The sequence below is a fragment of the Dioscorea cayenensis genome, chromosome 20, assembly GCF_009730915.1.
Source record: "Dioscorea cayenensis subsp. rotundata cultivar TDr96_F1 chromosome 20, TDr96_F1_v2_PseudoChromosome.rev07_lg8_w22 25.fasta, whole genome shotgun sequence".
Lineage (NCBI taxonomy): Eukaryota > Viridiplantae > Streptophyta > Magnoliopsida > Dioscoreales > Dioscoreaceae > Dioscorea > Dioscorea cayenensis.
The window spans coordinates 29,537,292-29,562,038 of NC_052490.1; the positions used below are offsets into that span (position 1 = coordinate 29,537,292).

Genomic DNA, 24,747 nt, shown 5'->3' on the forward strand with positions numbered 1-24,747 from the left:
TTACTAATCGGTGCAAGTTTGACCGTCCTACTTTCTATTAATTACTGGCCGGTGCAAGTTTGACCGTCCTAATTACTAACCGGTGCAGTATTAACGGCCTGCTTTATACTAAGTACTGACTGGTGCAGGTTTAACTGCACTACTTTGTATTAATTACCGGTGAAAGTTTGACCGTCGTACTTTGTACTAATTATTGACCGGTGCGGGTTTGATTGTCCTAATTACTAACTGATGCATATTTGACCGTCCTACTTTGTACTAAGTATTTCGTAATAGTTTTTGAGCAGTGCAAGTTTGACCATCCTATTTTCTAATTTTTTAGGATTTGTATTTTTTTTTAAAAAAAATAAAACGTAAAAAATATATAACTTAACTATTATTTTCTAATATAAATTTTAAAAAAAAAATTAAAACTCCCTAAAGGCAGCCATGTTTGGCCGTTAAGATAAAAAGGAAAATGGATCTCCCGTTTTCTAATTTTTTATTAAAAAATAAAAAAAATAAAAACGTAAGAAACTTTCCTATTTTCAAATATTTTTATTAAAGAAATAGAAAAGGGAGAGCTACTCCCAATTTTTATATAATTTTTTTAAAAATAAAAAAGGTTGAAAACTGGACAATTTTTCAGTTTCTTTCAAAATGCGCATTCTGGTAAATGATTTAGAACACTAAACATGTGTATTTTGGTAAATTTATAATATTTAGCCTAGTAAAGACAGGCAGGCTACCAAAGGTGTACTGGACTAAGGAGACAATGTACGGTTGAGTGAAGAGCACGAAAGATGGGAATGGGGATGCGCCACTGATTAGGGTTGCTTCCTAGTGCAAAGTTGATTAAGGTGATGGTATAAGAGATGCTGTTTAGTCACCATTAATCCCCAGGTAATGAAGTATTCCCCCCAATATATTCCCCCCATATTGGGGAGAATGGTTCATTCCTTCTTACAAAATTACTATTATGCCTTTGTGAAATATGAAAATTGCTATTATGGCCTTGTAAAACACAAAATTACTATTATGCCCTTGTTAAATATTAATTAATAATAATGAAATATATATTTATGATTTAATTATTTTATAAATAATAATTATTTAAAATAAAGATTATTAGAAATTAATTAAAAAATTCTAAGTATGAAATGTAAAAATGTTATTTGAGATAATTACTGTTAATATTTATTTTTACATTATTTATAAATAATAATTATTTGAAATAAATATCATTTCTAATTAAACATTAAATAATAATAATATAAATATTTATGTTTTAATTATTTTATAATAATAAATATTTGAATATATATATCACTTCAAATTCAATTAAAATATACAAAGTACGGAATTAAATTAATATTTATTTCAAATTAATTTCTAGTTAAACATCAATTAATAATAATAAAATAAATATTTATGTAGTAATTATTATATACATAATAATTATGTAAAATAAATTTCATTTGAAATTCATTAATAAATTTTAATTGCAGAATAATATTAATATTTATTTAAAATTACTTTTGGATTAAACATTAATTAATAGTAATAAAATAAATATTTATGTTGTACTTATTTATAAATAATAATTATATCATTTCTTTATATAAGGGGTAAAAATATAATCTTATCACAACCCCACTTTTTTTCTTTTCACATTCCCAATGAATTACCCCTCCAACCAAACACCTTTTTCATTACCATCCCCTACCCATTCCTTTTCCCCCTCTATCATTACTTCATTTCCCTATCATTCCATTACTGCCATCCAAACACACTTATTTTTTATTTTTTATATGCTTAAATTTTATTTTATATTTTATTTTTTTTAATTTAATACATTTGGGTTAATCCAATAAAAAAATGAATGATATAAATCTACTAAATCAAATTTGGAAGATGGTTAATATGTTTATGCAATGCACTTAATATCCTGAAATTAATGACTTTTTGTTAATGCAAATTTAGTTTTTGTTGTTTGATGTTACATCACTGAAATGTCCTAAATTATATATATATATATAGCTTTAAGAAAAATTAAGAAAAGATGAAAAGATGTCAAGCAAAATTAATATTATTTTTTCATGATAAGGGAATAATTGGCTTAAAATTAATTTGTCTAAATTGACTCCTAACTTCATTCATTATTTTTATTCCTTCTCAAGGCTTAAAGAGAAAGATTATATTAAAAAAAAATTAACTTTAACATAATTCTCATCAAAATTTGGTTATTTTTCATCATTGGCTTAATGTAAAATGATACATAAGTTTTTAAATTAATTATTGACGTAATATGCATACCTTTATATATAATTCTATGTATTTTCCCAAATATTCCCTTAAGACCTTCTAGATTTACAGAAAGGCCATTTGTCCTATTTTAAAAAAAATGTTGAACACGTGAGTGGCACGTGCTAATATCACTTTGTCCCAACCATCAGCAATGTAATTCTGGACCTGAGTATAGACCTTGCAATCCAACCCCTGGTCAAGATCGTCCCTATAAGACCGTTCGATCATCCAAATTGGATGATCGGACGGTTGATATTACGGTAGATGGCAAAGATATTTGACCAGTAGTTGTACCTACAAGTCTTCTCATTATCAATTTCGTTTTCATATTTTTTTCGTTTTCAATCCCTTTCTCGACGAGGGCATCGTTTTCCCCAAATCCCTATCTCTTCTTCCCGGAAATTTTCAGATCGGTGAGCTGTTTTCGTCTCTATTTCCATTGATCCTGCAATCAATCAAGGTGTTTTTCTCGTGTGGTTCCGGATTTAGGTTGCATTTCTGATCGATTTGTGTTAGTTTTTTCCTCTGCCTCGTTGTTTTAGGGTTTTTGATCTTGTCTGGAACTGTGTAGGGTTTTTTCTTGTGGATTTTCTTGTTGTAGTTCCTGTTTCTGTGATTTCAGAAGTTTATAGTGAAGATTTTCTGTGTTTATTTCGATTTTAGATTATCAAGCTTCCTGCATTTTGATTTTTGATGCAAAAGTTGTGATTTTTCATTGATTTAGATGGGGATGAAAGGTGGAGGCGTTGCGGCCTCTGTGCTGGTGTCGCTTCTCTTGCTCCCGCTTGTTGCCCCATCATCAGCTGAGGGACTGGTGAGGATCGGGTTGAAGAAGAAGCCCATCGACGAGAACAGCCGGCTTGCGGCACGTCTCTCATCGGAGGAAGGGAGGGTTCTGAGTGATCGCAGGTATGGGCTCCGGAATGGCCTCGGAGAGGCGGGGGCGGACACCGATATCATCGCTCTAAAGAACTACATGAACGCCCAGTACTTTGGGGAGATCGGTATTGGTACGCCTTCTCAGAAGTTCACTGTCATCTTTGATACTGGGAGCTCAAACCTGTGGATACCATCTGCCAAATGTTACTTCTCGGTGAGTGAGCTGTTCCGTAGGTGATTGCTAGTAGATTGTTGATGTTTGTATGTGAGCTGCTGAACTGAGGTGTTTTGTGGTTGCAGCTTGCTTGCTTCTTTCATTCCAAGTACAAGGCCAGTCAATCAAGCACCTACAAGAAGAATGGTTTGCGCTGCCTACTGATTCTATTTCCTTTTTTTTTTTAATTATTATTATTATTATTGTTTTTGTATGTTTTGTTTTTGAATTTTCATTAGAATTCGGAATGGTACATGTATTTTAGGAAGTTTGATGTATTATAGTTCTCCCTTGAACTAGTTGTGATTCACTGGCAGTGTTTATAGAAGGATGGAATAGGAATATTGAAGAATCCAATGCATTAATGGAGACTTTTGCTTGCATGACAATTCCCTTCTTAGGTCCATTTGCCAAGATGCCCAATATGATATCTTTGGTCTAACCTTTAGTTGGTAGGAAGTTCAATGCAATGGGAAGTTTGTCTTATCATGGTCAGCAGTTTTCTTACATGGTTTATCTGTTACATGCTATTGAAATCTTCTGCCGACTGCTTTGCTTTGAAAATATTGTTATGCAATGGCTTACTTCTTCACAATGATCTTTCAGCTGTCATAATGATTTTCTACTTTTGAGCAGGAAAACGTGCTGATATACGCTATGGCACTGGAGCAATATCAGGTTTCTTTAGTGAAGACCATGTTAAAATTGGTGGTGTTGTTGCTGAGGATCAGGTTTGTACATCAGCACTTATTCTGTAGTTTTATTGTGCCTTTTTAAGCGTATCTGGCTATCACGGAAATGCATATACTTATATTGAAGTTCTTTTAGGCTTTTATTGAGGCTACCAGGGAGCCAAGTGTTACTTTCTTGGTGGCTAAATTTGATGGTATTCTTGGACTTGGATTTCAAGAGATCTCAGTTGGCAATGCAAAGCCCGTATGGTATGCTACTTTCTCGTGCATACTTAATATAAACTATATACTCATCGGTCCAGAATCATGCATGGGTTGTTGCTTGCTTGATATCTTTTTTTTTTTAACCTATGATACTGAAGCTGATCTCAGACTGTAGGTTTCATCAATCACGCAAACCACCTTCAATTGGTTAAATGATATTAGTCCTCTATCTTTAAATTATGCTATAAATGTTTCTGTTCAAAATTAGCCAATATATTTGCCACTTTTCTGAATATGGTTTTGATGTGAGGGCTAAAGTTTCTGTTCAAGACTAGCCATATGTTTTGACCACACTTTCAAGTTTCACCAATAAAGGTCATTTCTATGAGAGGAAATTTGTAATGATATTATAAATATAATGATTTCATTTGGTTAGCTTGCCATGAAACTATTAAATTTTATTTCCATGCATTAGTAAGCAAAGAATTTGGGGTCAGGTACTTGATGCTTGTGGTTTGTTGAACTGTCCCCACCATTGCTGTAATTTCAACTGTGTTCAACCTGTGGGATATGTACATTCAAATTTTGGTGTAAATTCTTCACTAAAGGAAATGTTCTATGGGCTTCTGCTTGTGTTTTGGTGATTGATCTGTTTATGCAATCACTGTGGGAGATACCAAATTATCCTTTACATGTTAGGTGGGCCTTTCTTTTCAAAATAAATTTAGCAAGCAATGTAATAATAGCAAGTTGTTTTGTTGCATATTTGGTGATATACAATCCTGTATTTTTTTCTGAAAAAATTTCTTCTCCAGCATTTTTTTCACAGTTAGTATAGAAAAGTCTTGGGATTTTTTTTTTTGGTTATAGTATCATGAGCTGCCTCTCACAACTAAAACAGGTACAATATGGTTGAACAAGGGCTAGTCAAAGAACCTGTTTTCTCCTTTTGGTTTAACCGGAATGCCGATGAAGGGGAAGGAGGTGAAATTGTATTTGGAGGGGCTGACCCAAATCATTACAAAGGTGAACATACATATGTCCCTGTGACCCACAAAGGATACTGGCAGGTAGATATGTACTATTTTGGGCTGTTTGACTCCTTGAATTACTAATATACTGTGGCATGGACTACCATGTATCTAGTAATACCTGACATATAACCCTAAACTGTCTGTTTGCAGTTTGATATGGGAGATGTTCTCATTGGTGGTCAGTCTTCAGGTAACTACGAGACCATCCTTTTCTTTTTGTGTGTCTTTTTAGCTTTCTCATAATGCATCTCTTTGATGTGCTGTTTATATTTTTGATTTAGGGTTCTGTTCCGGAGGCTGTTCGGCAATTGCAGATTCTGGAACCTCCTTAATTGCGGGTCCAACAGTAAGTACTTTTACCAAACCTTCAATGTTTATACATGTATTATGCCGTATTTGTCAGTTAGCACTTTTCTATTTGGGCATTCAATTTACCATGCTCTATTTTAATTCATTTGATCTATTTTCCTACATGTTCTTGTTTTATGAGCTCTCATGAATTTATCATGCCCACTTCCTTCTATAGGATTTACTTGTAAAGTTTACTTGGATTTATCCAGTTTGATATTTCAAGATCTTGTTGTTCGCACTAGGTCATTCATGCAGCTTATTATTAACAAACTTCTCTGATGTTCATGTATACTTGTGCACCCTTTTATCACTCTTCAAAAATTCAAATGTAATTAAGCGACCATCCAGCACTTCAACACCAACACTTGGAACTTTAAGTGGCATTGTGAACAAGGAATTGTCCTCGTGCAAACGTTTCCCCTTCAATGTTGTGGTGGTAGTTGTTTGCTGATGATGGGTATCTATATGCTATCTTTGTCAAGTCTGGTTGTATTCGTAAATATGTTTTTCTTCCTGTACTGTTTTAATGCTGCACTGTTATCATCTTCTTTTCACCTGCTGACCTTCCTGGCATCCTTTTACAGACCATAATTGCAGAAATTAACCATAAAATTGGCGCTTCTGGTGTGGTTAGCCAAGAGTGCAAAGCAGTTGTTGCACAATATGGGCAACAGATTTTGGATTTGCTTTTGGCAGAGGTATGTGTGATATTATTTCTTTTGATAACTATTATAATCTTTGTGATTTATTGAGACCCATACTTAGCTCATTTCCTCTGCAGTCACAACCTGCTAAGATCTGCTCTCAGATTGGCCTTTGTACCTTTGATGGATCTCGAGGAGTCGGGTACGAAGTTAACCATAAGATGCTATTTGTTTTGATGATTGGTCATGCTTTTGTTTTCAATTTTGTGATTCTAATTAAGCTGCAATTTATGCTATGCAGTGTTGGTATTGAGAGTGTGGTGAGTGACAAAGGAGTTGGCCGAAGTGATGCTATGTGTTCTACATGCGAGATGGCTGTGGTTTGGATGCAGAACCAACTGAGGCAGAACCAGACTCAGGAACGAATTTTGAGCTACATCAATGAGGTAAAAAGTTTCTTGCCACTGTATTCAAAAGCGCAGTGACACCATGTCTCATGTCTTGGGTTCTATTGCAGCTATGTGAACGCCTGCCTAGTCCCATGGGAGAATCATCTGTTGACTGCAATAGCGTAGCATCTATGCCTGGTGTTTCTTTCACCATTGGTGGTAAAACTTTTGAGCTCAGTGCAGAGCAGGTACAGTGCTGTCTGTTCTCACTGCATTAGGCCCAGTCTTCATCTATCTTTAGTAGAGTAATAATTATTTTTCCATTCTTATTTTGAGCTATGGTATTTTTCTTTGTTATTGTTCTGATTTAGGATTGAACACATCTACTTTCTAAAATTCTCTTGCCTGTGTGGTGGTTGTCTGCTTCTTTTTTCATCTGTTTGCATTTTGATAGTGTTGGGAACCTTAGATTGTCTTTTCCATTGAAGTTTAGCTGCATAGAAATAAATCAATATACATGGTGTACTGCCTACTGTTAGGGATATCGCTCAATGAATACCAACCAGATTCAGGACTGATTTATTGGCTGCAGAACTTGTTTAAATGCAGATAGTACACTGCAAAATTTGGAATCCATAACCAATTACTTAAACCAATTAAGCCTTATCCTAACTTCAAATTCTTTGTTCTACTGAGGAACATACTCAGCCATGTAGCTTCGTTTTGTATACCCAACTAATGATAGAAATAATGATATGTTGTAAGCTTGAATGCATAGAAACTTGTCTCTTTCATCCTTAACAAAATTGTCATCAGATGAACTCCTTAGTGAATCATCAACCTCTAATGTCTGTATCAAGAGCATGCAGTCAAAGCTAAAGGTTTTTTTTTTTTTAAAAAAAAAGATTAAATAAACTATTTTAATTTTTAGACGCATATATATATATATATATATATTTATATATATTTCTGTTTGTAATTTATTTTCATCTCAATGGAAGATGTGACTTGCAAAAGTAGACATAGCTCAGGTTTTTTAAAAAAGAACTTGGAAGTAATATTTATTATTTATTTTGCATGGCCTTCTGGTTGACTTTCTATTCTGGTTCGTTTAAATCGTTACATATGACAAAAATTAGTATGCTGTTGAGTTAAATCCCTCGTCTACTTGTTTGTCTAAAATTGTTTTCGTATTCGTGTGCACAGTACATTCTGAAGGTTGGTGATGGAGTTGCAGCCCAGTGCGTCAGTGGATTCACTGCCTTGGATGTACCACCTCCTCGGGGCCCTCTATGGTACTCATCTCATCCTAATTACCATGTTTACTCTGAGTATCTTATCATTTATCGATAACCTAACCTTTTGCTCTTCATGCAGGATTCTTGGAGATGTCTTCATGGGTGTTTATCACACAGTGTTTGATTATGGTAATTTGCGAGTTGGATTCGCAGAAGCTGCCTAGTACCAAATGTAAATACCAAAATGTTAAAAACTTTATCTTATCTGTCTAATGGTGTTGCATGACGGTTTCTCGTGTTATGTAAATAATGTTTCACACTGCTGTCAGCAGATAATTTCGTTACTGATATTTCGTCTAGTTACAATGCCGCCGCAACTGGATATACTCTTGCCCTTCCAGTTTCATATGCTGTCATGTGTGCTCAATTTCTCTTGCTTTTAAGTGTTGGTTTTGCATCTATTGTCTGTCAACCAACTAATTAGACTATGAGATTGTCTTGTTGGTTCAGTGAACATCCTTTATGGCTTCATTTTGCAGGGTGAAGAGCTTAATTTGCAGGTGGGTTATTATGACCCTGCAATTTGCAATAATATCACAGTTGGTTTGAATTTCATTAATGGAAAATTATAGTTAATTTTTCTTTATATAAATCTGGTTTAGTGAATTATAGGAGATTTTTATAAGGTGCTAAGAGTTTTCTCTTATACTGTCTTGATTTTTGGCAAAAATGGTCAAATCTATTAAATTTCTGTTTTTGAAGTTCTTTATGTTTCTTTATTTATTTATTTTGATTTAAAAAAGTTTGGTAACTTTTTAAAAGATAAATAAATTGTTGTGGATTGAGTTTTTCAATATTTAATTAAGAAATAATGTTTAAATAGAAGTAAAATATTTTAGAAGTTTTTTCTTTTTAAAACTCAATATATCTTAGAAATTAAATTTTAACAAATTATTGCCTGCCACATTACCTTGCTTCTTGCTTCTTACTTCATTGCAGCCAAGGACACCTATTGAAAGCATGAGGCCTCCATTAATTAACTGAAGCTCTTTTACTTAAATTTTGTAAATCTAAGCATGAAGCGAGAGTGAAGTACTACTTGTTATGATTATGATTTTAAGTACCATCCAGTCAAGTTTCAACCATGAAAAGCAAGTGCTCTTCATGAATGACATAGTAAATCACTTCCACATTTTAAGTAATGTTTATATATATATATATATATATATATTTCCTTCTCAAGCCCAACCAAGCTTGAATTGTTAGTGTGAGTCAAGTTAATGCATTTTTATATTTTAAATTTCCCATCCAAGGTATGTAATCAAACTTGTCAGACGATTTTTTTTTTTTTAATAAATAACCACATATATTTTAAAAAAATAGACATAATTACAGAGACCAATAGAAGAGAGAAAAATAGTACCAAAAAATAAATACTAATCCAAAAAAGAGCAAAACCCAAAAAACTATATTTCAAAAACCCCAAAAAAACTACAATCAAAGAAAAAACACCACATAACTTAAAATGAAAAAAACATAGAATTAAGATGACATGCGAGCATCCTTCAAGAGTCAGAAATATACGATTATAAGTCTCCCGAGTTTGGCATTGCAATAAACAAACAATCAAATAGACCATTAAATTGAAATGTTAGTTTCCCCCGTGAGAAGATTCCCAAGACAATTGCCTTTTTTTGTAAAAAGTCCTCGCAAAATTAAGTCCAAAATTTCAGCTAGCCACCTTGCATGGTCTCCTTTTTATGGTGCCATGGATGACATACGTCCGCAAGGGTTGGTTAGTGATTGACTTGGAAGATGAGTGTAACTTAATTGGCCATTGGTTGAGGGATCTTGAAAAATCCTTTCATGTTTTTATGATCATATGTACCATATTTATTTATTTCTTTTAATTTATTTGTACTCTTTCACACGTGAGATGTTGACTATATTTTTTACATAGTTAATTTCTTCTAATTTTTTAAATTTTGAAAATTTACTAATCATTGTTTGATCTATTAACATTAGGTCTTTATATAGCGTATTCATTATTTTAAAAAATTCAATTCAAACCATAACTCATGCATGTAGAAGAGGTATGTGTTATAAAGTTCAACTTCTCACGTGTCTTGACAAGTGACTTGTCCATATTTATAAAAATAAAATCAAAAATAAAAATTTAAAAAATTCTATAATATATCAAAAATTACAAGATATATTGTAATTTTAGAAATATATCTTAAAACTCTCTCTCTCTCTATATATATATATATATAATATTGTTAAGTTCACTTCATTTTTAAAATTTTGAAAATTTACGAATGATTGTTTAGTCTATTGACATTGAATCCCCTGCATAAAATATTTGTTCCGCTAAAAAAGCCGCTTCAAATCTCAGTTTGTGCAAATGGAGGACACAAATGTTATAAAACTCAATTTTTTACATATGTTTGTTCTTGATTCGTGGCCTGTCCACATTCATAAAAATAAAAAATAAAAATTTATAAAACTCAAAAATATATAAAAATATTATAAGATTTTTTTTTTAAACGAGGGTATATCAGTAAAAAAAAAAACAGCGCCACCACATTCATCGCCACAAAGTCACATACTTGCACTAATATTAGTAAATGCACGGTATTTAAACTCAAAGGTTCATTAAAAACTCGTAATAAAGTGAGATCTCAAGGGCAGGAACGTCCTTTAGATCCCCTACGTGATCCATTCCACGAGAAGTCCAACCCGACCGGAGAGTCCGGCACGAGAACATTCACACCCGCACGTGCGAGATCATCCCAAAACAAACCTATGGATTGCGCGGGCCCCACGTCACTTCCCCTCTCTAGCTGACGTGGCAACACGACACTGGTTCCCTTGGGTCAAACAGGCTAATGCCGTGGGTTCAGTCAACCTTGTTGACCGGGTTCCCTTCCTCTCGTTGGACTCGCCGGCCCGATCGGATTCAACCCTCTGAGCCCAGATCTCACGCCTTCACTTCCCTTAACGGGTCGGGCCTTTATAAGCCCGCTCTATATTTTTCTTTCATCATTACATATATATATATATATATATTTATCTAGATCATAAATTTTAATATAAACATAAATTGAGGGGTTTTCTTTTATCTTTTTATAAATGTTTTTATAAATGTATGTATATGTAAATTTACATAAATGAGCAAGCCCGGCCCGATTGAAGCTCTACTAGTCTCACACCATTGGTTTTATATATTAACCCTCTAAAACACTCTTGAGTCCCCCTCAATACTTGATCACCTCCTCCTTCATCAGCATCTTCTTCTCTTCTTGGTTATTATTGAAACTAGGATGCAGAGTTATAGTATGGATCATATGAACCACTGCTTCACCGGTGTCGACTTCTCTGTCAACCTATGTTCCGGCGAGAACGAAGGCAGTGAACCGAAAAGGCGGGTCATCGGAGAAATGGACTTCTTCTCAGAGGACAAGAAGAGGGTGAACTCAGATCATAAGGTGCCCTCTCTTAGTGCCACCCAAAAAGAAGACCTTGCCATCAATGTATGTATCCATGCTGTATTCCTAATTCTCTTGATCCATATATAATTTGTATCCCATTTCTACTATATATATTTTCCTTTTAATTTCTCATATATATATATTTATATATGTATATATATATATCCACAGACTGGATTGCAACTCACTGTAAATGTTAGCAGTGAGCAATCAACATTAGATGATGGACTGTCTCCTGATGAAGAAGAGAAAGAAAGGAACATGGAGGTAACTAATCTTGTAAACTTGTATGTGTGTATATATATTCATATATATTTCTTGATATTGAAATTTCATTTAAAATTTGTCATGGTTTCAGATGACAGCAATGAGAATAGAGATTGGAAGGTTGAATGAAGAGAACAAGAATCTTAGAAACATGTTAAGCCAAGCCAGTGGAGCTTATGAAGCTCTTCACATGCATCTTATAAGGCTAATGCAACAAAGAGATCTCAACAAACGCAACTCACTCAATCATAATGTACAATACATATATATAATCTCCTTTTTTTTAATTATATATATACATATATATATATATATTATATCATCAACCTAGTTTATATACTTTCTTCTTCATATAGATATCGACTGTGGCCGATGTGACGGAGATGGTGGAAGAGCCATCACAATCTTCGACAGAAGGCGGGAGCCGAGAACGGTCATCACCGACTCCGGCAAACAGCAAGAATGAGATGGTCTTGTTTGATAGAGAGGGAGGAAGAGGGATTGGAAAAGAAGAGATTATTGATAGAGAGTCAAATGCATGGCTTCCAAGTAGAGAACATGCCAAATTACAGCAGTCTAAGGATGCTGATCAAGCTCATGAAGCCACAATGAGGAAGGCCCGTGTCTCAGTCCGGGCTCGTTCCGATGCGTCCATTGTGAGTAGTTGATCATTGCTAACCATTTTTTTTATTGTATTTTTTACTATATTATAATATTCAAGTAATATTTTTATTTATAAAATTATTATTATATTAATTAATTGGGAGGTTATTTCTACGGGTACTGGTGGGTGAATTGTTGGTGTCACTGAGTTTTTCAAAACCTAACCCTGTTAATAAATATGTACGGTCTGTTTTCTCGGCTTGGTAGATATTATGTGTCAAGAAATAGTCTTCAATCATTAAATTGGAAATTTGAATGGTTGATCAAGAACTCATGCATGCATGAATACTCTTTGACTAAGAGTACGTACTTAACATTTGTAGATCACTGATGGATGCCAATGGCGAAAATACGGTCAAAAAATGGCGAAAGGAAATCCATGTCCTCGAGCTTATTATCGGTGTACAATGGCCGCTGGTTGTCCCGTTCGTAAACAAGTAAGTCTTATAATTATTTATGATGGTTGCCTATGATCGTATGTTAAAAGAATATTGCATTAGTTTCAATTCCAAACAATATGTTGGTGAATATCTAAATTTTCTTTTTTCAAAAGTCAGACTTAAATGATTTTTTTAATATAAAATGATTTTTTATTGATTTCACGACTTGTTTTTAATTAAATGGATAGTTATATAAAATAATTAAATTATTATATAATAGTTCAATTATTTTGTAATTTAATAGCTTAAACGTCATGTATAATGTATCGACTATTTTTATTGTAGTCTAAAATCAATAATAAACCCCTCACCTCATATAAGAAGAATTTTTTTAAGTTCTAATAAAAAAATAATGTGTATCTCATAAATAAAAATTTAATATTAATTAAAATTATAAAATTGTATTGTAAAAATATTTTATATATTAATTAAGTCAATTTTGCTTAGTTTTGATTCTGATTTCTTCTATAAAAAAATTATAATTTAAAAAAATCACATTACTTGGTAAGATCAATTAGAATTCGAGTTAGAAACTCTAACAATCTTAACATAAATTCCAATACAAAGAAAACTAAGAAAAAAAGAACAATGACCTATCACAGGTACAAAGATGCGCAGACGATCGAACAATACTAGTGACAACATATGAAGGGAGCCACAACCACCCGTTGCCACCGGCAGCGATGGCGATGGCCTCGACCACCTCCGCCGCAGTCTCGATGCTCCTTTCCGGCCCCATGTCAAGCTCTGATACACTGATGAACTCCAGTGTATTTGCAAGAACAATGTTACCTAGCACCTCAACCATGGCCACTATCTCAGCATCAGCTCCATTCCCTACTATCACTCTTGACCTAACTCAAAACCCTAACCCTATTCAACAACAAAAACCTCTAAATGGTTCTCATTTCTCACTTCCATTCTCACCACCACCACCAACAACAACAACAACTACACCAACTGCATTGTTTGGCCATGCACTCTATGGCCACTCGGTCAAGCCGGAGAATTTTCCGGTGACATCGTTGGCCGATACGGTAAGTGCTATCACCGCAGACCCTAACTTCACGGCGGCGCTTGCGGCGGCGATCAGCTCGTTTATGGAAAATAATAATGGTAATAAGAGCAGTGTTAATGGCAATGGTAGGAGTCATCACACTTGTAGTGATAACAAGATTGGAAGTAGTTAAAGTAGTTGAGTATGGTTGTATTTTTTTTTTTTCTTTTTATTTAATGATTCCTTTTAAAGTTTTTTTTAGTAATAAAAAGAGTATAATGTTTGACAATTTGGTATATATTTAAGAAGAATTTGAGACTAGAGTTTGTTAATTATTTTAGGTGAAATTTGTAAGCATGGTTTAATAGAGTTTAATTTGTATGTTAAACTTTGATCTTATCATTAAATCTTAATTAGTTATATATCTATGATGTAATGCCGTCTTTATTTTAAACTAATTTAAGATTAAACCATTAATTCTTAATTAGTAAATTATTACAACTGTGGAAATTACGTGGCACATTTGTATATATTAAGAACAAGTGTGGGAATTATTTTGAAGAAATATTATATAAATTCGATATTAAATTTATTTATTCTTAATTTGCCACAGTAGTATATGTGTATATAGGAATCAAAACATAACTTAGCGGTTTCCTATAGTTACTTGTGTTTGAGAGGTTTCGAGTTAAAAACCTCTCAAGCACAATAAAAAAAATAAATAAAAAAATATTTATCACCCATTTATAAAATATATATATATGTGTGTTTTGATTAATGAAAAATTAATGCTCATAAAAGTGTGGGAATTAGTTATTGTTTTAATTCATTGATCAAATTAATTTTTTAAAATTTAGGAATAAAAACGGGTGAAGGGAAGCAGTTTAGACATTAAAAATATCCCAAATTAAAAAAAAATTAATAATATATATCATTAATAAAAACTCCATCCAAATATACTGAAATATAATATAAATAAGAATAATCAGACGAACAAGATTCAGATTATAAAAAAAATAAAAATAAAAACAATCATTAATGAAAGAGATAAGGATTTGACTGCACTCCATGTGGCACTTAAAAAATCCATACACAAGCTTTATTTAATAAACTAATATATATTTATATATGTATAACTAAAAATGTATGAGTCCCAGGTTGGATTCAGTATTACTGTGTAAAGACTAGAGAATACTATAAAGCTCTTAAATGAACAATAATTAAGCAATTAGAATTTGTATATCATCATACTTGCTTATTTTTTAACAATCTCTTATGGAACGACATTTGTCACTTTTGTTAAAAATAAATAAATTAATAAATATATTTAGCTATTCTTATCTTTCTTATTAAACTGGACGGTAATCAACTAAAATAAAATTAAAAAAATATATATATTAAAATTCTTTTTAAAAAACATAAATAAGTGACAGAGGCAATTAACAACAAATGCAAGTTTAAAAAGTATATAAGCTTCTCAAAACTCTCAAATTACTAATATACCACTACAAGGATGTTAAGCTATAGCAGCAGATATTAGTGGCAAAATTTAATATTAGCCGCTCATAGTTTTTTAATTACTAAAGCCTTTGGCTTAAAGTGCCTTAAACCCTTTCTTAGTGCCTTAAATACTTTCTCTCTCATAATCGCTTGCATTGGTTCCCCGTTTTCTTTGGCACAAAGGCTTCTCCATATTCTCTGGCGCAATGGCTTCTCCGTTCTCTCTGGCGGACCATCTCGCTAGGGTTTCGGTCAGATTCAGCGATAGAAAAGCTTGTGGAGGTGTTGGAATCTCGTTTCTGCCCAATTTTCATGTGGCTTCTTAATCCTGGAAATCTCACCGGATCCTCCTGCAGGCGTTATAGTAATCACCGGCTACCTCAACGCCGGCAAGTCCACGGTGATCTCGCGATATCATTAATTTCCCTATTTGATCTTTAATTTAGAGCTTTTTATGATAAAATTTTGGTATTTTGGGGTTTATGTCTTGTTTTCCTGAGATTTTATTTGATTAATTTGTTGAAATTTAAGCTCTAATAGTTGTTTGAATGAGTGATTTAGCATTTACATGAAGTATTGATTCGATTTTGGTTTCAAAACTCTAATGTTAGGGTTTATTTCCTTTTCCCTACTGTGGAATTGAATTTCTTTGGATTTTCAAAGAAAATTTTGGAATTTAGAAGCAGTATAATATAATGAAAATGATTAGGTCTAGGAACGCATTTTACTTTGAAAAGCTTGTGATAATGTAGCTCAAGAAATTTAGAACTGAATCCATGAATGATTTTTGAGTTACTGACTGGTGAATGTGGGGAACTTTTAGCTGGTTAATTACATATTGACTGCGGAACATGGGAAGAAGATTGCAGTGATACTGAATGAGTTTGGGCCGGAGACTGGAGTTGAAAGGCCAATGATCAATGAGGGAGAGAATGGTGCACTTGTTGAGGAGTGGGTTGAACTTGCCAATGGGTGTGTCTGCTGTACTGTTAAGCATAATCTTGTCCAAGCTTTGGAGCAGCTCGTGCAAAAGAAACAGAGGTCTCTTATTTTCTAATAAATCTAGTTATTGTTATTTCATCCACTGTTTGATTTGAGTATACATTTCAAAGCATAATGGAATGGACTTGATAGTGTTACAAGTTTGAAAAATATTGGATCACATTTGTTCAGTTTTCTGACTATAATTAAAGGGCATATGGGGAGAATAATCATGAGAATTGAATGGGATTGTGACATGTAGAGATTTGGATTAGAGCTCATATTTCTTGGCTATAGTTTTTGTATTAAATTAATGACATAGATTTTTTACTTTACAGACATGATGATATTTTGCTTGAGACGACGGGACTGGCTGATCCTGCTACCCTGGTATCTATTCTTTGGTTGGATGATCAGCTGGAATCATCAGTGAAACTTGACTCTATAATTATAGTGAGTTTTCTTCATCATATTGACCTATTTTTCATGCTTCCCTTGTCATTCCAGTGTAATCATGTTGGCAGTGCCCTGAATTTACAAAATCCAATTGCATCTCAAATTTTAGGTTGTTGATGCCAAAAATCCAAGCTTGATGAGCATCGGAATTCCACTTCTTTTCCTGAAGCATTTCTTCAAATTGCATTCACAGTATCTCTCCTTTACTTTCCTTTTCTCTGTTTAGTTTGTTTGTATGGTATTTAATACCATTCATTATAAGTCTTCTTAAACATAATCTATTGAGAGTGCCTTGCTGTTGATATGCTAGTATTCTACTTTCTTTATTGTATACAATACCTTTAATTACTATCGTTGAGTTGAACGTGTGATAGCTCTTCATCACATCTTCAGGATGTTATTATTCTAAACAAGGTTGGCTTGGTTAATCAAGAGGATTGTGGATCTGCGGTCTCTGGTGTTATAGAAGACTTGGTGGAGGAAGCCCATAACATTAATTCACCGGCAACTATCATTCGTTCTGTCCAATGTCAAGTTGATTTAGATAAACTATTGGGTTGTCAGGCTTATGGCACTAATGTTAGTAGAACTCTCCTGCGCATCTTTTTTTCTTTTTTCTTTTTTGTAATTGATATTATATTTAAAATTTGTCTATTCATTCTTATCAGCATTTAGCTTGTTTGGAATCCCTGTTGGAAGATAGCAAATTTGTATCCTCCAAGAGAATGATCACAGTGTGCGAACATTATGCTTTTATGAACAAGAATCTGTGGACTTAGCTAAGATATTCTTTCCTTCATCTTTTACTGCTCTAATCTTGTGTACGTTGGATAGAATAGTAGGAACATTTTTCACACACAGATAAGGTTTAGCTCTTTGTTATCTCTGAATGTTGTATTAGTCTCCAATTCTATGGCTTCATGTCACCAATGTTGCAAATATGAAGATATTTTTGAAGCAATTGATCTATAACGTTTCATTGAACTAGCATCAATTAATGTGCATGCCAAAACTATAGTCTGATGTATGCGATTTGCCTCGGCCTTTTTTTTAACAGGTTCGCATTTGGCTTGAGGATCTTTTTTGGGAGAAGAAAACCAACATGGATGTATGTCGTTGTAAAGTGATTCTAAATATCCACGTACAACTCCGATCAACTTCATACCTTGCAGGTTTGAGCATTTTGAAATGCCTACATCATGACAGATAACTACAGTTACCTATTGCCCATCTCCCAAGATGCACTAATCCTCATTGATTTCCAAATCTCGTGGTTTTCGACAATGATATACTATCTGCATAAAGTACTAGGCTGATAATATGGCCATTCTAAAACTACAGTTACTGTTACACACTTAATATACTTGTAGGTTGTGGACTCTATTGAGAAGTTATAAGCTTGGACTCAACTTTGACGTTGTGTCTATTTTAACTTCCCTTGTCAAAGGCAATATATGATTTTAGTTTTTATGAGAAATAGAACAAAGTTTGGATATGGTCTATTAGGTGAATGAATTGAGATTCTTCAATAATGAACACCAACAAATATAACACAGGTGGTGTTCGCATTTCATTTTCTAATATGCAATGAACTTTGATACATGTAATAGTCACTTGGCATTGTCTGCTAAACCCAATCACCTTGGTTGATATGTGTTCAAGCATACATTCATTTTTTTAAGGGAAAATTACTGTTTACCCCTCGATAATTTCAAAACTTCCCAAACAGCCCCTGTGAGTTTTGCATACCTCAGACAGCCCTTCCTTTATTGTTTCACTTCCTTTTTACCCCCTGCATTATGAAATTCCATCATTGCCCTTAAATCTTTTTGCATACATTTTTTTCATTCTTTTTTGCATTCCTTTTTGCATGTACTCATTTCTTAAACAGAGAGCTCATTTTTTTAAACAGAGAACTTATTTCTTAAACAGAGAGTTCATTTCTTAAACAGAGAGTTCATTTTTCAAACAAAAAACTCATTTCTTAAACAGAAAACTCATTTCTTAAACAGAAACCTCATTTTTTTAAACATAAAACTCATTTTTTAAACTAAAACATTAATATTTAAACAGAAAAACAAATATTTACGTGATAAATTAATCCTGGATATAAAAACCAATTAATCTTGGCCACTCGTACATATTTAAATAGAAACAACGATATTTAAGCACTTTTTTAAACGTAAACGCAATATATTAAACAGAAACATCGATAGTTAAACAAAGACAAACAAGCATATCAACAGATAACTCATTTCTTAAACAGAGAACTCATTTCTTAAACAGAGAGCTTTATTTTTTTTAAACATAGACCTCATTTTTTTAAACGAAACCCTCATTGAGTAGGGACATTGAGTATCTCATCGTCACCGATCTCGCCGAACGCTGAGTGCTCGAGCTCCGGATCCGGCGAGCGATCTCGAGGTGGCTCGCTCGTGAGGGGTCTTAAAGGAGAAATCTTTATCGGCGTTGGCGATCCGGTTGCGACGCTCCTCGGGGTCGGAGTGGTGAGGTCTTCGATGGCGACGTCGGATAAGACGAGTCGAACTCGAATCGGAACCATTCTCGATCGCGGAGACCGCAACATGGATAGCAATAGGGTTAGGGTTAGGGATCATTCCGAGATTTCGGATCCATGGGCGCCTAAGTCGCTGACGGAACGGAGGGAGGAAGCGCGCACGATGAGGGTTCGATCTCGCCGTCTCGCCTTCGCTCTTCATCGCCTTCCCCGTCGTCGACCTCATCTCTTTCATCTTCTTCGCCGTCGACCTCGGGGAAGACCGCGATGCTCCCTCGACGTCGAGCGAAGGCATCGAAAGGTTGCACTCGTACATATTTAAATAGAAACAACGATATTTAAGCACTTTTTTAAACGTAAACGCAATATATTAAACGGAAACATCGATAGTTAAACAAAGACAAACAAGCATATAAACAGAGAACTCATTTCTTAAAAGCAGAGCTTATTTTTTTAAACATAGACCTCATTTTTTTAAACAGAAACCTCATTGAGTAGGGACATTGAGTATTTCATCGTCGCTGATCTCGCGCGAACTCTTGAGTGCTGTGCTCCAGATCTGGCGAGCGATCTTGAAGGTGGCCTGCTCGTGTGAGTTCTTAAAGGAGAAATCTTTGTCGGCGTTGGCGATCCGGTTGGCGACGTTCCTCGGAGGTCGGAGTGGTGAGGTCTTCGGTGGCGACGCTCGGATAAGACGAGTCGAACTCGAACGGAACCATTCTCGATCGCGGAGACCGCAACATGGATAGCAATAGGGTTAGGGTTAGGGATCATTCCGGGTTCGATCCATGGTGCCTAAGTCGCGTGACGAGGAACGGAGGGAGGAAGCGACGCCGACGAGGGGTTCGATCTCGCCGTCTTCGCCTTCATCTTCATCGCCTTCCCCCGTCGTCGACCTCATCTCTTTTCATCTTCTTCGCCGTCGACCCTGGGGAAGACCGCATGCTCCTCGTCGTCGAGCGAAGGCATAGAAAGGTTGCACCTTTTTCTCTGGCAAGATCGAGATCTAGATCGAGGTGGAGATCAAAATTCTAGGGTTCGAAATCCCATTTTTCATGCAACGTGATTGTGATTGTGAGCCGTATGCTTTGTCTCATCTGCCCAAAATTTCAACTGCAATAAAAGAGATTTTTGGGGGTGATAAATACACCACAAAAAAACTCATTTCTTAAACAGAGACCTCATTTTTTTAAACAAAAACCTCATTTCTTAAACGAAAAACTCATTTCTTAAACAGAGACCTCATTTTTTTAAAGCAAACCTCATTTCTTAAACGAAAACTCATTTCTTAAACAGAAAAACTCATTTTTTTAAAACAAAAAAACTCATTTTTTTAAATAGAAAACTCATTTTTTTAAACAGAAACTCATTTTTTTTAAAATGTAACCTCATACCTCATATTTTAAATAGAAGCTTCATTTTTTTAAATAGAAACTCATCAGCACCCTAAGGGGCATTATAGTCAAACCCCATCACACTTGCCACAACTTCCCACGCAAGGGACAATTTCGTCCAAAAAATTCCAAATTAACTCTATCAATCAATGTTAGATGTTTGGGGGGTTTAAAAAATCATTGTATTCAAAAGGAAGGGGTTTTTGGGAGTGCAAAACTAATGGGGTGTTTTTGGCAATATTGCAAACTTACAGGGTGTTTTTGGCAATTTCCACTTTTTTTAAAAGTAATAATAATAGTAATAATAAATTAGCAATAAATAATCTAAATATCTGAACTGTCCCAGTTAGTGTTTTGATCAGGATTTATATTTCATTCTATTGGTCTTGTGAGCGTTTATTGCGCAAATGTTGTAGGTTTGTTTGGTCTACTTTTCTGCATTAGTTTTCGAATTTTTAAGCTTTTGCCTTAGTGAGTTTGCATAACTGATTTCTTGCACATTCAATTATGTGGGATGTATTCTATGACATCCAAGATACTAGAGGATTTGGTTGAGTTTTCATGCAAACTAGTTAACACGAAGACCAGACCAAGCTAAATTTGGGTAATTATGGAGGTTATCCGTTGATTAGCATATAGCTTTCTCCATGTTAATTTAACTACTTTGCTAGAGATTAGATTAGCATAATTTGTGTGAAAACTGGTGAAATTACCAGGGAGAATTCTGGGAAATCTTTTTTAAACAGACAATTTCTGGTTTTAGCAGGCAGTTCGAGAAGTATATGAGGTTTTACCTACTCGAAAATGGCTTCAAACAGAGAAGCAACTGAACAAGATCGTCATTATAGGAAAAGCTAGAACCCAGAAATCCTACTGTTTTGGTCACATCTTAATTGGTCATCAAGTCACCAGTGACCCTTTGTTCTTGTTGTTTTTCAGGTCGAGATCTGAATGAGGAGATTCTCACCCATACTTTCAGAGCCTGCACAATACTGTCATAATCAACATCTTTCATGGTTCACTCGCATATCCGACTGATTAATTTCAACTCAACAATTTATACCAGCATCATTCAATCAGCTGTTTTTTGGTGATAAGGCAAGTGCATTTCTTTTTTGTTGTTCTATGGAGGCTCCATTCCATCAGCAACTGCTTATTTAAATGAGCCTCCCTCGAAAAGGAGACATCACTTGCATACACTCGCTAGAAAAATAAAAGATGCCGTGTTCCTCTCATCTTTTATGGTTGATGAGTAAGCTAGCTCCAAAAGGCCTTTTGATAATAGTATATTTTGATTTTTTGTTCAAAAGATATGTATATTAAATATTTTTTATTTTACATTTTAATTTTGTATACAAAAAAATTTGTAAAATGTTCATAATTTTATTCTTAATTTTCCATTTACAGATTTTGGTTTGTGTTTATGAATGTTGTGTATGAATATAATTACTGTTGATGCTAATTTTCAGTTAAATGTCTCAAAATTAATAGCAAATATGAATATTTATAGGATGTTTGCATATTATAGGATTGGTTTCCATTTTGAAGCCTATAGCGGCGGATTTATCCGCCGCTATAGGCCATGTACCAGCTATTGTTAATCCGCCGCTAAAACTGCACATATCTTATACCGACTAAAGTTTTAGTGGCAAAGTTTGCATCCGCCGCAATTGGTCTATAGCAGCAGAAATACTATTTATAGAGGCGAAAAAATCCGCCGCTATAGCTCATTTTTCTTGTAGTGTACCAACATCAAATATATATATATATATATATATATATATCCCATAAAGTAATTATTCTTGGGCCATATATCTAAAAAAATAAAAAATAATAAATTATAATTTTATAAAATGTTAAATTAATTTTTAGTTATAAATATATATAAGCAAAAAAATAATAATAATTTACTTTTATAAAAAATATATATTAGTAAAAATTCACTTTTTATTGGAGTATGCAAATAATTTTATCATTATAAATAGATAAGGATGCCCAATTAAAATTAAATATGGGTCCCCTAACTTCTAATGCCTTTTCTTTTATTGTTATCTCCTTCTAAGACTAGAACATGGTCATGCTCTTTCTTTTCTCTCTAATAATGTAACCATTATAATATAATTATAGTATAATTAGATGTCACTATTTCATAAAATTTATAAAGATGTAAGGATGGCACTATGATCAATGATTTAAAAATCGGACCGGACCGGCCGGTTGAACCGGTTGAACCGGGAACCGGCCGATAAACCGGGCCGATTACTCACATAAAATAGTAAAGAACCGGGCCGGCCGGTTCAACCAGTTCAACCGGTGAACCGGTGAACCGGTTGAACCGGACCGGCCAATTTATTAATTAAATTATTTAATTAGTTTATTTATTTTATAATTAAAAAAACTTAAATAAAGTTAATAAACTCATTAACTCGGTCCAAATTTCAAAAAGGCAAAAAAGTCAAAAAAAAAAATACTTGAAAAACAAAAATACTTGAAGATATTAATATATTATGATTTATTATCATTAATTTATTATAATTAACTTATAATTTTACGCTAATCAACAATTAAATCATTAAAATTAAAGTATTAAAGTATTAAACCAAACATTTCAATGGTTTGGTTTTTATTTTTTAATCATTATTGTTGTTGTATACTTGTATACTAATATTTTATTTAATTCTTTATTTTTAATATTTGTTGTATAGTTGTATCCTTGTATATTTGTATTTTAAAAATTTTAATTTTATATAAAGTTAAGACTTTGTGGCCTTATAAAGGTAATTTAAATTTGCAATATGTAATTTTGTATCTTTTTTATTATTTTTTCTTTATTTTTGAAGTTATTTTTACTTATTTATTATTATTATTTTAATTTTTAAATATTTATTTATTTGAAAAAATTAAATCCGGTTGAACAATTTTAATAACGTCAAGAGTTATTAATCAAGAGTTATTCACTAATATGAATGGGCATTTTTGTTGATTTTTTTGAATTTTTTTTTTTAATTTTATGATTTTTTGACATTTCTTATTTTAACAAAAATTTAAAAAAATAAAAAATGTTGGACCGGTCGGTCAAACCGGTTGGACCGGTTGAACCGCGAACCGGTTGGCCAACCGGTTCACCAACCGGTCCGGTTTTTAAATCCTTGACTATGTTTGGTTCATGTATCACTCTCATAATCTTATTCTTTTCTTTTCTTTTCTTTTCTTTTTCTCCATTAATTATTACTTTTTGCTCACTAATTTAAAAATATTGCTTTTAAAGTCCCACTAAATGAGTCAAGATTAAGCTTTCCTTGTTTAGGACAAATGTTGGTCCAAATTAGGGGCTCCATCTTGTCAATCTTATTCAATTGAAGCTTGTGGATAAAAGAAAGCTTCAGATTTTTTAAGTCTTTCATGATTATATTAGTGTTTTTTACTTTTTATAATAAGTTTTATAATCTACCAAAACTCTATTCATAAAACTTAATTATATTAATTTTTTTACATAATTACAAAGAAAATAATTTTATTGTTTTAATTATTATATAATTTTCAGTTTCCATCTACTCTTGAAATAAGCGTGTTTTAATTTAAATAATTTTAAAAAAACTTTCAACGAAAGCTCATAATTTTTGTTTAAATGAATTATTATAGAAATAGTTAGTGTATATAAACAATTAAATGATATTTTAATTTTTTTTTTTTTTTTGAAAAGGTGAATAAATCACTTCAATTAAAAAATAGAACGAGGAAACAGAACAAAAGACCTCTAACTACCGACACACCTGCCGACAGAGGGGAACAAAACAAGAAACAACAAAATAACTACAAGAAGTGGTACAACACAGAGTGAAGACAACCCAAAAAGACACCACGACACAGGTCACCACTAAGCGGCAGAAACAAAAATTACAATAACAACTAGCCCTTGATCTAAGTTTGAGCCTCCTCAGAAGGAACATCGCCTCCTGACTCCTCCTCGGGCCTAAAAAATCCAGACTCTGGTGGATGGCAACAATGGAATCCTCCATCTTCTCTCTCGGACCCTTAGTAACTGTATCACTTAATGTAAAAAAAGACTAATATATATATAAACCTTTTTTTTTAATCACAAAAATATT

General features: G+C 33.4%; 2 protein-coding genes and 1 pseudogene across 7 annotated transcripts; all 3 read left to right on the top strand.

Annotated features, from left to right (window-relative positions):
- The first annotated feature begins 2,580 nt into the window (after positions 1-2,580).
- On the top strand, positions 2,581-8,390 carry LOC120251569 (aspartic proteinase oryzasin-1-like). Of its 5 annotated transcripts, none has more exons than XM_039260131.1 (14): positions 2,581-2,699; positions 3,011-3,379; positions 3,466-3,526; positions 4,016-4,110; positions 4,208-4,320; positions 5,177-5,345; positions 5,460-5,499; positions 5,591-5,655; positions 6,245-6,358; positions 6,442-6,506; positions 6,606-6,750; positions 6,822-6,941; positions 7,900-7,988; positions 8,071-8,155. In XM_039260131.1, exons 2-14 carry the CDS (start codon positions 3,011-3,013, stop codon positions 8,153-8,155), a joined length of 1,530 nt encoding a protein of 509 aa, XP_039116065.1. In that variant the 5' UTR covers positions 2,581-2,699. The 5 variants fall into 5 exon arrangements, with proteins under 5 accessions (XP_039116065.1, XP_039116066.1, XP_039116067.1 ...); XM_039260132.1 differs by having other exon boundaries at positions 2,595-2,746; XM_039260133.1 differs by having other exon boundaries at positions 2,625-2,775.
- A 2,819-nt stretch (positions 8,391-11,209) lies between these two features.
- On the top strand, positions 11,210-13,992 carry LOC120251814 (WRKY transcription factor 6-like). 2 transcript variants are annotated; one of them, XM_039260467.1, is made up of 6 exons: positions 11,210-11,464; positions 11,594-11,689; positions 11,781-11,942; positions 12,046-12,345; positions 12,676-12,789; positions 13,395-13,992. In XM_039260467.1, exons 1-6 carry the CDS (start codon positions 11,255-11,257, stop codon positions 13,980-13,982), a joined length of 1,470 nt encoding a protein of 489 aa, XP_039116401.1. In that variant the 5' UTR covers positions 11,210-11,254; the 3' UTR covers positions 13,983-13,992. The 2 variants fall into 2 exon arrangements, with proteins under 2 accessions (XP_039116401.1, XP_039116402.1); XM_039260468.1 differs by having other exon boundaries at positions 11,210-11,419.
- Positions 13,993-14,931: 939 nt separating this feature from the next.
- Positions 14,932-21,547, top strand: LOC120251409 (annotated as a pseudogene).
- The last annotated feature ends 3,200 nt before the right edge of the window (positions 21,548-24,747 follow it).